Raw genomic sequence first — 13,919 nt, 5'->3', positions numbered from 1 at the left:
GGTTTCCGGTCTTTTTTCTTTTCTTTCTTTTTTTTTTCTCTCTTTCTCTCTCGGCTAAAATATTTTTCAAAGGACCAGGTAATTTTGGGGAGGGGAGAGGGATGGGGGCAGGGGGAAAGGCCCCCATCTCCTCTGAGGCAGGTGGTGTGAATCTTCTTCAACAGCAATTAAAGAGGAAGTGATTTTGTCTAGGGGTTGAGCTGCTGGTTTGTTCTCTAAGAGGCGGGTCAGGGAACGGTCTTGGTCAAGGTGGGGAACTGGAGGCCGGGAGTGGCCCAGCGGAGGGTGCCTCTGCCGGGGCTGGTGACAGGGCAACATCCAGGCACGAGGTGACAGGTCAGATACTTCATCATGTGGTGGAAGGAAACAGGCAGGGCAGAGCCACAGTGGGGATCCAGGGAGCAGAAAAGTCAATGACTCCCAAGATGACCCTGTTTCTGGGAAGGAGCTGCCGTGTGGAACTTAGGGGACTCTGAGGACAGGGGAGAGGCTGCTTGGAGAGGGGAGCAGAGGGGGTAGCTTTGGTTGAGAGCAGGAACCTTGGAGTCAGATCTGAATTTGAAACCAGGCCCTCCACTTCAAGGCTAGGTGGCCTTGAGCGGGTTACCTTGGTGGCATCTGTTTATTTGTAACCTGAACAGTATCTGTTGAGAAGGACCTGGTAAGGACTCCAGCACTGGCCGGGGAGGACCACCCTAGGTACCCGATACCAGAGGTAGAGGTCATTATAGTAAGGACCTGGGAACAGAGGTAGAAAGTCTGTCTCCCAGCCGAAGTCCCCGGTGTCTGCAGACTCCATGCCCAGCTGCTGTGGACATCTGCCCACCTCCATGTCATCTACAGGGCCACTGAGGCCCCAGCAGACTGAGGCCAGTGCTGCCCCAACAGCTGCAGTTCTTCTGGTTCAGCGTGTAGCCAATCCTGTTTGTCACACGCAGCAGAAAGCATTTGCCCTGATAGAAGGACTAGGTGGAGTGGTGTTGGGCCGGCAGCCAGCGCAGGTTGGGCACAGCCACCGCACGTTGTCATTCAGTCAGTGGCCCCACGTCTTCTGGTAGAGGCCCCTTCCCCTCAGTCCCACGACGACGACGTACAGCTACAGGTGTGCCGTGAAGCTAACAAGGTGTGGCTGCAGCGGCAGGTCTAGGTCCCTTTCACGTGGAGGCCCTGATTCTCCAGGATTCTAGGCTGAGGGATCACCCAGCACAGCAGCCTGACACAGGAAAGGTGAACGCAGGGTCGCAGGGGCAGTGACAGGTGCAGATGCAGGGGCATAGTTTGGGAAGGCAAAACGAAAGGAAGAGGGGAAAGTAGCAAAAGAGAGTCAAACAGGAACGCCTGGCCCGTCTGTCTTTTGGCTCAGAGACCCTGGACTCCCACGCTCCATTTCCACTTTACTTCTTAGTGGCAAAAACTCACTCCCTTCCTCAGAAGCTCAGTGTGAGAGAGTATGAATGAGGAGGAAGTAAGGACCCTGGAGAGCATGAAATCACCAGAGGGAAGCATGGGCCGGTGGGAAGTTCATTTCCAGCCTGTGGCGGAAGGTGGTCAAGGTGTCAGCAACTCCCCGCAGCAAATCCCAACACTAAGTAATCCACTGAATTCTTTTTATCATGGGCTGCATCTTTGGCCTTGTGGGAAATATAAAGGGTGTAGTGGATGGAATGACAAAAACTTCAAGCCCTCCAGGCTGTGCAGAATAGGATTCTAGAAGGAGACTCCCCGGGGTGGTGGGGGGTTGAAGGGGAGCTGCTGCCCTTTTACATCCATGCCACCTTCCCGGCTCACCTTGGGTATCCTCACCTGGATTCCTGCTGTCCCTCCCCATCCCCTCCTGGTTGCTATCTGCCACACATCCCACTCGCCTCCTTTTGGTTGCCTTAGCACAGCTGGGGCAGGCCGACTTTCTCCATGGGAGTTTCACCAAAAGCCAAAGGAAAGCAAAAACGAATTTACTGTTGAAGGTACAAGATGATTGAATCTAGCGATGTTTCCAGAACTCAGCTTTCTGATGATGTTGAGTCCATCCCTATCAAATCAAAGAGAACTTTCCTGCCCCAGTCTCTGCCCGCTCCCCTATTCTGAAAGATTTCCAATGGAGCTTCAGATCAGCTTTTGGGATTCCTTCTAAGGCTCTTGCCTCCAAGAACCATCTAGTCTCTTCAGAACTCAGGAGCTGGTTGAAGTTATTGAGCACTTCCTGTGGGCCAGGTGCTGTGCTAAGAGCATGACACACACACTAGATTTCATTCAATACTCAAAACCACCATCGGAGGCCAGTGCAATCATCCAGAACTTACCCGGGAGGAAGCAGCACTTGAAAAGTTAAGTAACCAAAACAAACAAGTAAACAAAAACTAAAGTAGCTGGTTCAACGGCCCCACTGACAGTAAATAAAGGAGTGAGGATTGGAACCCAGAATTCTGATTACAGATGCACTTGAGGCAGGGTCTCAGGTCTTGCACAGTAAAGCATTCCTCCCCATAACAGATACAAACGGATCTGGGGAAGCAGGATTTCACAAGTCCACCTGCTTACATTTCTTTTTTATTTTTATTTTTTTTAACACTTATTTATTTTTGAGACAGAGAGAGACAGAGCATGAATGGGGGAGGGTCAGAGAAAGAGGGCAACACAGAATCTGAAACAGGCTCCAGGCTCTAAGCTGTCAGCACAGAGCCCGACACAGGGCTTGAACTCATGGACCGCGAGATCATGACCTGAGCCGAAGTCGGCCGCTTAACCGACTGAGCCACCCAGGCGCCCCAAAAGATTTTTTCTTTTTAATGTTTATTTTTCAGAGACAGGGAGAGACAGCATGTGAGCAGGGGAGGGGCAGAGAGAGAGAGGGAGACACAAAATCCATAGCAGGCCCAGGCTCTGAGCTGTCAACACAGAGCCTGCTGCAGGGCTCAAACTCACAAGAGATCGTGACCTGAGCTGAAGTGGGATGCTTAACCAACTGAGCCACCCAGGTGCCCTTACATTTCCATATAAAACAATTTAAGCATAACATGCAAAATAAGCACCAGTCCACATTCAGAAAGAAGAGGGTTGGTCTCAGACAACTTCCTTCAACAATCGAATCTCTTAGTTTGCACTTCTGGAGACCTGGGAGTTCAGTGCCCTCTATCTTACCTTGTGAGTGCAGTCTTTGGCAGAAAGACTATATATCTCAGAGATGTAAAGAAGGGGGGGGGCAGTGAGGGGCCCAACATCTGTACTTGGCAACAAGGAAGAGATGGAGAGACCTACCCAGACCCACCTGCCCTTGGCATAGTAGGAAGCTGGCATGTGTGGGCAGCAATGCCCTCTTTGGGCGTGGTGAAGGGTAGAGTCTTTACTGGGAGAAATGAAGCGGTACGGCCAGGTGGGCACGGGGTGTGGGTGGCAAACACAAGCTGCGGCACGCTGCTGGGAGAGAGTTCAGCAGGAGGATTCCCCTGGTGGGGGAACTCCGCGGTGTGCACTTGGCTTTGGGGTATACAGGGGGAGAAGAGAAGGAACAGAAATGGGTGAGGAAAAGTGTTGCAGTCCTTGGCAGGCCAGTGGGCTTTGTTTCTCTGTCCTGGCCTCTTCCCACGTGCCCCAGTGCCCACTGAGGCCACCTAGGGCGTGCGGAGCACAGAATGGTTTCAGAGAGAGTGCACTCCACCCTGAGAACAGTCAGCCTCATGCCTACTAGAGCTCCCACCCCACCTCCCCCTGAGAAGAAGAAGACGGAAAAAAAAAAGATTGACGGATGGTCCAGTTCTTTATTTGGAAACCTGATTGTTCAAGAACATGGTGGGTGGTTCTGTACCCCACCCTTTTCAGTGGGATTGTGTCAGAGGTGGTGGGCAACTCTCTCCCATTTCCTCAGAGACAGAGGGGGAAGCACCTCAACTCAGAAGTATGGATTATAGGGAACAGTGTGGGAAGGGAGAGGAGTGGGAAATCCCAAGCCAATCCAAGGGAAGGGGGTGACCCTGAGGAGCAGTTCGGGCAGGGGGTGGGGGGCCTGCTGAACTGCCCCACTCTTCTTGCTCTCCCTGCCCTCCTCCACGCAAGAGATCTCACCAACTCTCCAGGTAGGGAGGGGAAAGGAACCAACAAGTTAAGGGGCTGGTACCAGGGCGGGCTGGAGAAAGGAAGGGGTTGTGGGGAGGAGACTGGGAGAGCAAACCCGGCAGGCCCAGTTGGTCTTGGGCAGGTCTGAGCAGCAGCCGTGTGCTCCTGCCACGCCCCCCACCCCGGGGGTGGGGGGGCAGGATCGGCTGGATGCCAGGGTCCGAAGCTCAGCTCTGCCGTTTAGCCTTCAGGGCCCGGGTGGCTGGTGGGGGAGAAGGCAGGGCCAGTCTAGGCAGGCCCGGGACTCCCTGGCCAGCAGACGGCAGCAGTGGTCTCAGAAATCAAACTCGTCCAGGTCTCCCGTGCCCTCCCCGCCGCGAGAGCCCCACACGCGGCGGTAATTGCTCTCCAGCTCCTTCTGCCGTTGCCGCTCTTTCTGCGCCTCCTCTGCTCCCTGCACCTGCGCGGAGGGTGTGCCTTGAGTGAGGTCGCTGCTGGGGAGCCAAGGGCGCCCTGGGCTCTGTACGATCCAAGGACACGGGCGGCTCCGGGGAAGGCAGGGACCCGGCGCCCGCGCTTCGCCAGCGGCTCCGGCCGAGGACAAACCCTCCCGGCCGCCAGAACCGCCAGCCTCGAATCACAGGACAGAAGGTGGCGGCGAGGCTGGGGCTAGCCAGCGTGGCCGGAGCCGCGCTCTCAGCTCCAGGGCGCGCTAGAGCAGGGCCAAGGCTTGGAGATCCGGGACTGGGGGCGGGCGGCCTCTCACCAAGATATTGAAGAAAATCTCCTTGAGGTTTCTTGTGTCCTCGTCAGTCAGCCAGCGTGCGTCCTCCTCTGCCCCTTCCGCGCCGGGTCGCACGATTTTGATTTCAATTTTCCCTGGAAAGGAGCCACGTGGGCAGTGAGAGGCGAGGAAGGGTGGGAGCCTCGGTGCAGGGCCTCTGCCCCCCAGGCGCCCAGCCAGGTTTCCACCGGGACCCAGCCCCTCCACCTCGGGCAGCAGGCCCTGCCAACAGCTCTTGGGCCAGCCAGCCCCAGGGCCCACCTTCCGCCGTGAGCCCCTCCCTCTCCAGCAGCTCTTTCACCAGCCCCTCGATTTGTTTCAGCTGTGGGTTTTCCCGTTTCATCTCGAGGACAGTCAGATCCTGATTGGGGCCTCCGTGTCGGAGCTTGGTGACCCGGACCCGGACTCTGTGCTCAGGATCCTCCTCTTAGAGGGGGAGACACACAGGGAGACACAAAGCAGAGCCGTGACTCCAGGTTAGGGGCTGTGGTGGTCACCTCTCCCTAAGCCACCAACGGGTTTCGGCAGTTTTCCACCTCAAACGCATACATGAACCAGGGTTCAGAATAAATTAGTGCCCCCCGCCCAAGCCTATAAAGCTCCCTCCCCCGGCTACAGCCTCCCTCTTCCCTCCCGAACCAGTAATTCTGCCTATCCCCTACAGGAAAAATGGCTGTATTTCCTGAAGCAAAAATCAAGCCACCTGGGCCAACAAAGAAGTTTTGTTTTAAGAAGCAGGTTCAGAAACTGTGGCTTGGTACTCCACATGCTGGTACTCGAAAGACATTCCAGTGTTTATAGAGATAGTGGGATGGAAGGTTGAAAACAGAACCTTCTGTTTGGAATGTCTGATCTCACAGGACCCTGTGGAATGGACATAAGGGGGTACAGGAAGACGGAATAACTTCAAGTCTGTCCAGGCAATTGGCTTACGAATAGCTGGGCTTGCCCTATCCACACCCAACCAGCTGGGGCCTCTCGCGGTGCGAAGTCCTAACTGTTGACAGGCTGCGTCCTTCACAGGTGTGTGGACTTCAGCACACAGGCTCATTCACAGTCATTCCATGAATATCTACAGACCACCCACCATGTGCCAGGAAAGTGCCAGGCAGTGGGTGCACAGGAGCAAACCAGAAAACAAGACAGACATGCTCTTAAGGCTGCTTCCCAAGAGGATGAATAGAAGGTGGCCAGGCAAAGGGATGGAGGCAGTGAGAACAGCGTTCCAGAAAGAGGGAAGAGAGTAAGCACTCTCAGAAGGGAAAGAGCAGGATGCCCTCCAGGGTGCGTGGGCCTGGGCCCAGGGACAAAGACAATGGGCTTGACTGCCCCTCCCTGTCTGACAGCTCTTACCTGCTGGTTGGGGGGAGGGGGGAGGCTTTTTGGGGACAACCCTCCTTTTCCTGTGCTTCTTCACCAGCTCTGGACTCTGTTTTTCCTCCAGCCTTTTGATGAGTTTGTTGAGAGTGGATGTCAGGGCCAGCATTGCCCGATCACGCTCGGATTCCTTCTTCAACCCGTCTGGGTCCAGCTCCTTCTCTGTCTGGAATGCCCAAGCAGGAGTGGAGAGTCAAGGGTCTGGGGAGTGAAGGTCAGTGGTCCGTGCTCTACTGGAGAGTAATAGCTAAGTCTCATGCCTCTCTTTGCTCCCCCTTTCTTATTGTCCCCTTTCTTTTATTAAGTAAACAACTGCCAGCTGAGGGTGTCCCGTCCCAGGCCCTGCGCTGTGTGGATGCTGACCTTTGCTCCCCTGCAGCCCCTCGGCCTGTCCCTCCCCACGGGAGCAGCCAGCTGCGGAATCGTCAGGGTGAGAACTGTGCTCACCTCCCGGATGATGTTCTCCAGTTCCCGCTCCATGCCAGCCTTCACCTCTGAGCGGAGCCTGTCTCGGTCTGACGGGAGCAGTATCCCTTCCAGTTCCTTCTCAAACTCTCCTAGTAACTGCTGTTCATCCTCATCTTCGTCTTCATCCTCCTCCTCCTCCTCCTCCTCTTCTACCTCGTTCTGATGATCTGCATCACTCTTCGCCTTCACCTCTGCTTCCTTTTGAGGGATGTCTGTGGCATCATCTGCAGGCTGCTCTTGGCCTCCATTTGGCTTCCCCTGGGTGGACGGGAATCAGGAGAAAGAGGTGGACGGTTGGGGTTTCCGCAGAGACGCAAGGGCGGCAGACCCACGGTGGCTGGAGTGTGGTAAGGGGCACTCAGGGGGAGAAAACAAAGGGAGTCCACAACCTGCTGGGCTGCCTTCAGGCCCAGGTCAGAGGCGGTTCCCTAAGTGCTCCCAGCAGGGGGGCAGTCTCTCCCCCTCCCTTGAGCCGGGCCTATACCTTTTTTGTTCCACCTTTCAGCTCCTCTATCAATCGAATCAAGTCCGCAGGACTCCGGATGACTTTGACCTGCACGTTGTTCTGAAAATCTGAGATGAAAGGGCAGGAATGGACCAGTTGTGTCCTAAATTCTATTTTGATTTCCTAAGGTGAGGAGAGGAGGGGACCAAGGAAGGACATGGTCCCTGCCTCCAGGACTACTTGTCTGTAGTGAGATGGGGGACGACATAGCCACCCCCCCACCCCGAGAGCACTGGCCTACGGTGGACCCACAGTGGGGAGAGGAGGATACTAACAAGCAAAGTCACACATGCACGGCCGAGGCCCTGCTGGCAATCACTCCAGTTTTTAGGACCACAGAAAAGACTCTCGGGCCACAGGCTCCACTTCCCCAGATACTGTTCTCCCCTTTCCACAAATACAAACCATTTATTGTCCACTCTGTTCCAGGCATTCTGCCGTGAGCTACAGACTCGTTCTCATTTAACCTCACCTCAACCCTATAAGGTAGGGGTTATTACCCGCTGGTAATAGATGAGGAAACTGAGGTTAAGGGAAACCACCCAGGATTACAAAGTCAGCAAGTGGTGGAACCACTGTGTTCTGTTATCTCCCCAGAATAGAATTGTTGCCGGGAAATAGTATCACCTCCTGTAAAAATGAATTCACTGCTGGCCTGGCAGCCCAGCCTCCCCCCCATCCCCCAGTGGTTAGTTCCACCCCATGCCCACCCCCAAATACATTCAAGCAGTCAAGGACACACGGAGGGCTCGCTCACCATGAGGAGGGCCCGGAGCTGGGTCTGCTGCCTCAAGATTTGGTTCCTGCTCCTGATGTGGAGACAAGGGTAGAGTCAAGTACACACGCTTGTTTATGCCTACCACACGCTGAAGGCAGTGGTTCTGGGTTTAGCCTGGCCTCCCTAGAAAGGGGTACGTCATCTCATAATGACCTCAGCTCACCCAGGGTCAGCCTTATTGGAGAAATGGTTGGGAAGCTGGCTCTCACCTCAGCCTGAGCCTCCTCCCCACCAGCGGCCTGGTCCTCTGGCTCACGAAGCATCTTCCAGAAATCTGATTCCTTACCGTCATCCTTGGTTGGACGTGCACCTGGGATACAGAGAACAGGGAGGAATCTGAAAGGAGGGGAGAAACGGAAGGGAGCAAATAGAATGGGGTACACTCCCCTCTGCTATTACTAAGGAATCAGGGCCCATAGTACTTCCCCCGCCCCTGACCCCCAACAGTCAGTATAGGATGGTAAGACTGGGGAAAGGGAAGAAATGGAGAGAAGTTTCATGGAACAGGGGCTCCAAGGTCCTACCTGCTCTCCTTGGGGGCACTGCTCCCGGCTTGGCCTCGCTCCACATTTGTGGCTCTAGGTCGTGCAGTTCCTCTATGACTTTGTCTCCATACTGCTTTGAGTCTACTGAAAAACAGTGTGTAGGCAGGACAAGGCCACATGCCTCTGGGCTCTCAATACCGTATCTTCTGCTTATCCGTCCCCACGTCTCTCCTTCCTCTCCCTGGTCTTCTAATTACTTACCAGCTTGCCTCTGAATGTAGGCCATGTACTCCTCAGGCTGCAGAGCAGGGTGACATAGGATGGCCTGGGGAGCAGCACTGGGTGGGGGCCGGAGGAGAGGGTGGGGGCAGAGCCGAGGAGTCCGAATGGTCAGCACATAAGAGCAGGACAGGGGCTCATCCACTCGATCAATGTAGTCCCCAGAAATACCAGCACCCTCGTCACAGAGGAACTGCCAGGACAGAGAGGGTAAACAAATAACAATTACCACTAATAATTAGCTTTAGTTCTCAGAGCAGCTGCCTTTTGTTAAGCATTTACTGTGTGTCTGGTACTGTGCATACATTGGGATATGACATTTTACATACATTAGTTCGTTGAATTAGTTCACACCAACCTAGTGAGGGAGGGATTAGTATCTCAACTTTGTGGCTCGAGAAACTTAGGTTTGATGCAGATAAGGGACTTGGTCAGGTTGACCACTAGTAAGTGGTCAAAAATAGGAACCGAATTCAGGCAGCTTCACTGTAGGTAACCAGACAATTTTTGTTTCACGTTCTTCCTTTATATAAATACAGTATATATATATCTACCTATCTATCTATCTATGCAATTGTATATATGCAGTGTGTATATATATATATATATACATATATATATATATATATATATACATATATATATATATGTGGGGGGGGCATATATGTGTGTGTGTATATGTGTATATATACACACACATTTGACCCTTGAACAATGCAGGGGTTAGGGACACTGACCCTCATGCAGTCAAAAATCTGCATATGACTTCTGACTCCCCCCAAATTTAACCACTAATAGAGCCACAAGAGATCACTTTTTACTGTGATATGCAATTTACCGGAGACAAATTGCTCACGCAGAGACGAGAGAAGATTCCGCAGAGACTAGAGAACATTCGCATCATGGACTTTTAAGCAGATACAACACTTGAGCTCATCACAATAGCAACAGGAGGTGGCTACAAAATTGCTACAGTAGTACAATGTTTACTACAGTTTATTTTACGCCCTTGTGATTTACCACTGCATCCTTAGGGTTGTTTACATTTCTCTCCACTGTGAATGGAGCAAAAAAAAAAAAAAAAAAAAAAAAAAGCAAACTAAACCCAAAGCAAGCAGAGGCAAGTTAATACAGATTAGAACAAAAGTAAGTGAAATAGAGAATAGAAAAACAATAAAGAAAAATCAATGAAACTAAAAGCTGTTTTGAAAAGATCAATAAGGGACAAAACTTCCTCTAGACTTACCAAGAAAAGAAGACTCAAATTAGTATAATCAGGAATGAAAGAGGGGATGTTACTATTAACCTTACAGAAATAAAAAAGGATTATAAAGAAATACTATGAACACCTACATGGCAGCAAATCAGATAACTTAGATGAAATGGACAAATTTCTAGAAAGTCACCACTACCAAAACTGGCTCAAGAAGGAATAGACATTATGAATAGACTTATAACAAGTAAAGAGACTGAATTAGTAATCTAGAAACTACTCACATAGAAAAGCCTGGGCCAGATGGGTCTACTGGTGAGTTCTACCAAATACTTAAAAAACAATAAATACCAATCTTGTTCAAAATTTTCCAGGAAAAAAAAGAAAAGAAAAGGAGGGAATATTCCCCAATGCATACTACAAAGCCAGTGTTATTACCCTGATACCAAATCTAGACAAATATATCATAAGGAAAGGAAACTATAAGCCAATATCTCTTATGAAGAGAGACCCCAAGTCCTCAACAAAATACTAGTTAGCCAAATTTAGCAACATATAAAAAGGGTTATACACCAGACCAAGTGGATTTATCCCAGGAGTGCAAGGTTGGGCTAACACACACAAAAATCAATTAATGTAATTAATATATCCCACTAACAGAATAAGGGACAAAAACCACACGATCATCTCAATGGATACAGAAAAAGCATTTGACCAAAATGTGACTCCTCTTCATGATTAAAACATTCAACAAACTTGAAATAGAAGAGAATATCATCAACCTGATAAAAGGCATCTATTAAAAATCCACACCTAACATTACACTTAATGGTAAAAAGCTGAACGGAGTCTCCCTAAGACCAGGAATAAGACAAGGTTGTTTGCTTATGCCACTTTCACTCAACACTGGGTTGGAAGTTTTGACCAGGGAAATAAGGCAAGAAAATGAAATAAAAGGCATCTATGTCGGAAAGAAAAACGTAAGACTATCTCTATTTACAGATGGTCTTAGAGACAGAAAATCCTAAAGAATCTACTAAACTACTAGAGCTAACTTACAAGCTCCATAAGGTTGCAGGATATAGGAATCAACTATTTCTTTTTTTTTTTTTAATTTTTTTTTTTAACGTTCATTTTTGAGACAGAGACAGAGCATGAACAGGGGAGGGGCAGAGAGAGAGGGAGACACAGAATCTGAAACAGGCTCCAGGCTCTGAGCTGTCAGCACAGAGCCCAACGCGGGGCTCGAACTCACGGACCGCGAGATCGTGACCTGAGCCGAAGCCGGACGCTCAACCGACTGAGCCACCCAGGCGCCCCAGGAATCAACTGTATTTCTATATACTGCAATGAACAATTCAAAAATGAAGAAAGTAACAAAAAGAAAATAATCCCATTTGCAATAGCGTCAAAACAATAATTAGGAGTAAATGTAGCAGCAGGGCACCTGGGTGGCTCCATCAGTTAAGTATCCGACTCTTAATCCCAGGCAGGTTCCACACTGTCAGCGCAGAGCCCCACGTGCGGCGGATCCCACCAACCGTGAGACCATGACCTGAACTGAAATCAAGAGTCGGATGCTTAACCAAATGAGCCACGCAGGTGCCCCAGGCGTCCAATTCTTGATTTTGGCTAAGGTCATGATATCATGGGGTTCGTGAGACTGAGCTGAGAGCGTGCAGGCTGCTTGGGATTCTCTCTCTCTGCCCCTACCCCACTCTCTCTCTCTCTCTCTCTCTCTCTCTCTCTCAAAAATAAATAAACTTTTAAAGAAAGAAAGAAATGGGGCACCTGGGTGGCTCAGTCGGTTAAGTGTCTGACTTTGGCTCAGGTCATGATCTCACGGTTCATGAGTTCGAGCCCCATGTCGGGCTCTGCACTGACAGCTTGGAGCCTGCAGCCTGCTTCGGATTCCATGTCTCCCTTTCTCTCTGCCCCTCCCCCGCTTGCACTCGGTCTCTCTCTCTCTCTCTCTCTCTCTCTCAAAAATAAATAAAAACATTTAAAAATTTCATTAAAAAATTATTTAAAAAAGAAATAAAGAAAAGAAAGAAATGTAGCAAAAGAAGTGCAAAACTTGTACTCTGAAAACGAAAACATTTTTTAAATGTATTTTGTTAAGTTTATCTATTTTGAGAGAGAGGGAGAGTGAGTGCATGCAAACACAAGCAGGGAAGCAGGGGAGGGGCAGAGAGTTGAGAGAGAGAGAAAGAGAGAGAGAGAGAGAGAGAGAGAGAGAGAATCCCAAGCAGGCTCTGCACTGTCAGCGTGGAGCCCGGTGTGGCTCCGTGAGATCATGACCTGAGCCAAAATCAAGAGTCAGAACCTTAACTGACTGAGTCACCCAAGCACCCCGGCTATAACACATTTCTTAAAGAAGTTAAAAGTTAAAGACTGAAATAAAATGGAAAGATATACAAGCTCATAGATTAAAAAACTTAATATTGAATGTTAACATTAAGATGGCAATCCTCCCCAAACTGATCTTCACATTCAATGCAGTCCCCATCAAAATTCCAGCTGGCTTCTTTGCAGAAATTAACTGATCCTAAAATTCATATGAAAATTCAAGGGACTCCAAATAGCCAAAATAATCTTGAAAAAGAACAAAGTTGGAGAACTCACGCTGATTTTAAAACGTACTACAAAACTACAATGATGACAGTGTGATACTGACACAAAGATAGATACATAGCGCAGTGAGATAGAATTTAGAGTTCAGGGGCACCTGGTGGCTGAGTCAGTTAAGCGCCCAACTTCAGCTCAGGTCATAATCTCCCAGTCTGTGAGTTCGAGCCCCACATCGGGCTTTGTGCTGACAGCTCAGAGCCTGGAGCCTGCTTTGGATTCTGTGTCTCCCTCTCTCTCTGCCCTTTCCCCACTGAAGCGCTGTCTCTCTCCCTCTCTCTCTCTCTCTCAAAAATAAATAAACATTAAAAAAAAATTTTTTTTTTTTAAATTTAGAGTCCAGAAATTAACCTTCACTTTTATCATCATTGATTTTTTTGAAAGGTTACCAAGGTAATTCATTGATGGGAATCATCTTTTCAACGAATGGTGCTGGGTCAACTGGAAATGAAGTTGAAGCCCTATCTCATACTATATACAAAAAATGATAACTCAAAATGGATCAAATACCTAAATGTAAAACTATGAAAGTTTTAGGAGAAAATACAGTTATAAGTCTTCATGGCCTTAGATGAGCTAATGGTTTATTTGATATGACATCAAAGGCACAAGTAACAAAAAACAGATAAACTGGAATTCATCAAAATTAAAAGCTTTTGTGCTGCAAAGGACACCATCAAGAATGTGAAATGACAACCTGAGAATGGGAGAAAACATTTTCAAATCATGTATCTGATAAAGGATTTGTGGTTTTTGTTTGTCTGTTTTGGGAGAGAGAGAGGGCACAAGTGAGTGAGGAGCAGAGAGAGGGAGACAGAGAAACCCACGAGGGACAGAGAGAGAGGGAGAGAGAGAGAATCCCACGCAGGCTCCGCACTGTCAGCGCAGAGCCCAAAGAGGGACTTGAGCTCAGGAACCATGAGATCATGACCTGAGCCAAAGTTGGATGCTTAACCGACTGAGCACCCAGGAGCCCCTTGACAATAGATTTGTATCCTGGATATACAAAGAAACCTTGTAACTCAATAATTAAAAGACAAATAATGCAATTAAAAAATAGGCAAAGTATCTGAATAGACATTTCTCCAAAGAAGATACACAAATCGCCAATAAAGCACTCGAAAAGATGTGCCACGTCATTAGCCATCAGGGAAATGCAAATCAAAACCACAATGAAACGCCACTTCAGACTCACTAGGAAGGCTATAGTTTAAAAGACAAAAACAAATGTCGATGAGGATGTGGAGAAACCCTCAAATACTACTAGTGGGACTATAAGATGGTTCTACTGCTTTGAGAAAAGTCTGGCAGTTCCTTCAAAAGTTAAACATAGAATTACCATATGACCCAGC

The 13,919-nt window shown here is 49.4% G+C and overlaps 1 protein-coding gene across 6 annotated transcripts in view; it reads right to left on the bottom strand.

Moving 5' to 3' along the window:
* Positions 1-3,741: 3,741 nt before the first annotated feature.
* OS9 (OS9 endoplasmic reticulum lectin) overlaps positions 3,742-13,919 on the bottom strand; it is a 31,034-nt gene continuing 20,856 nt past the window's right edge. Inside the window, exons 6-15 of one of the 6 annotated variants that reach the window (XM_047867444.1) lie at positions 8,709-8,919; positions 8,487-8,591; positions 8,172-8,272; positions 7,942-7,993; positions 7,164-7,252; positions 6,659-6,937; positions 6,188-6,377; positions 5,096-5,260; positions 4,817-4,929; positions 3,742-4,510 (exon numbers count right to left, since the gene is read on the bottom strand). In XM_047867444.1, the coding sequence (XP_047723400.1) occupies positions 4,385-4,510; positions 4,817-4,929; positions 5,096-5,260; positions 6,188-6,377; positions 6,659-6,937; positions 7,164-7,252; positions 7,942-7,993; positions 8,172-8,272; positions 8,487-8,591; positions 8,709-8,919 (1,431 nt within the window). In that variant the 3' untranslated portion in view covers positions 3,742-4,384. The remainder of the gene's footprint in view (positions 4,511-4,816; positions 4,930-5,095; positions 5,261-6,187; positions 6,378-6,658; positions 6,938-7,163; positions 7,253-7,941; positions 7,994-8,171; positions 8,273-8,486; positions 8,592-8,708; positions 8,920-13,919) is intronic. The other 5 variants (XM_047867446.1, XM_047867445.1, XM_047867447.1 and 2 more) reach the window with 5 other exon arrangements.

Source organism: Prionailurus viverrinus, chromosome B4, assembly GCF_022837055.1.
Source record: "Prionailurus viverrinus isolate Anna chromosome B4, UM_Priviv_1.0, whole genome shotgun sequence".
NCBI lineage: Eukaryota > Metazoa > Chordata > Mammalia > Carnivora > Felidae > Prionailurus > Prionailurus viverrinus.
This window is presented reverse-complemented; position numbering and strand designations above follow the sequence as displayed.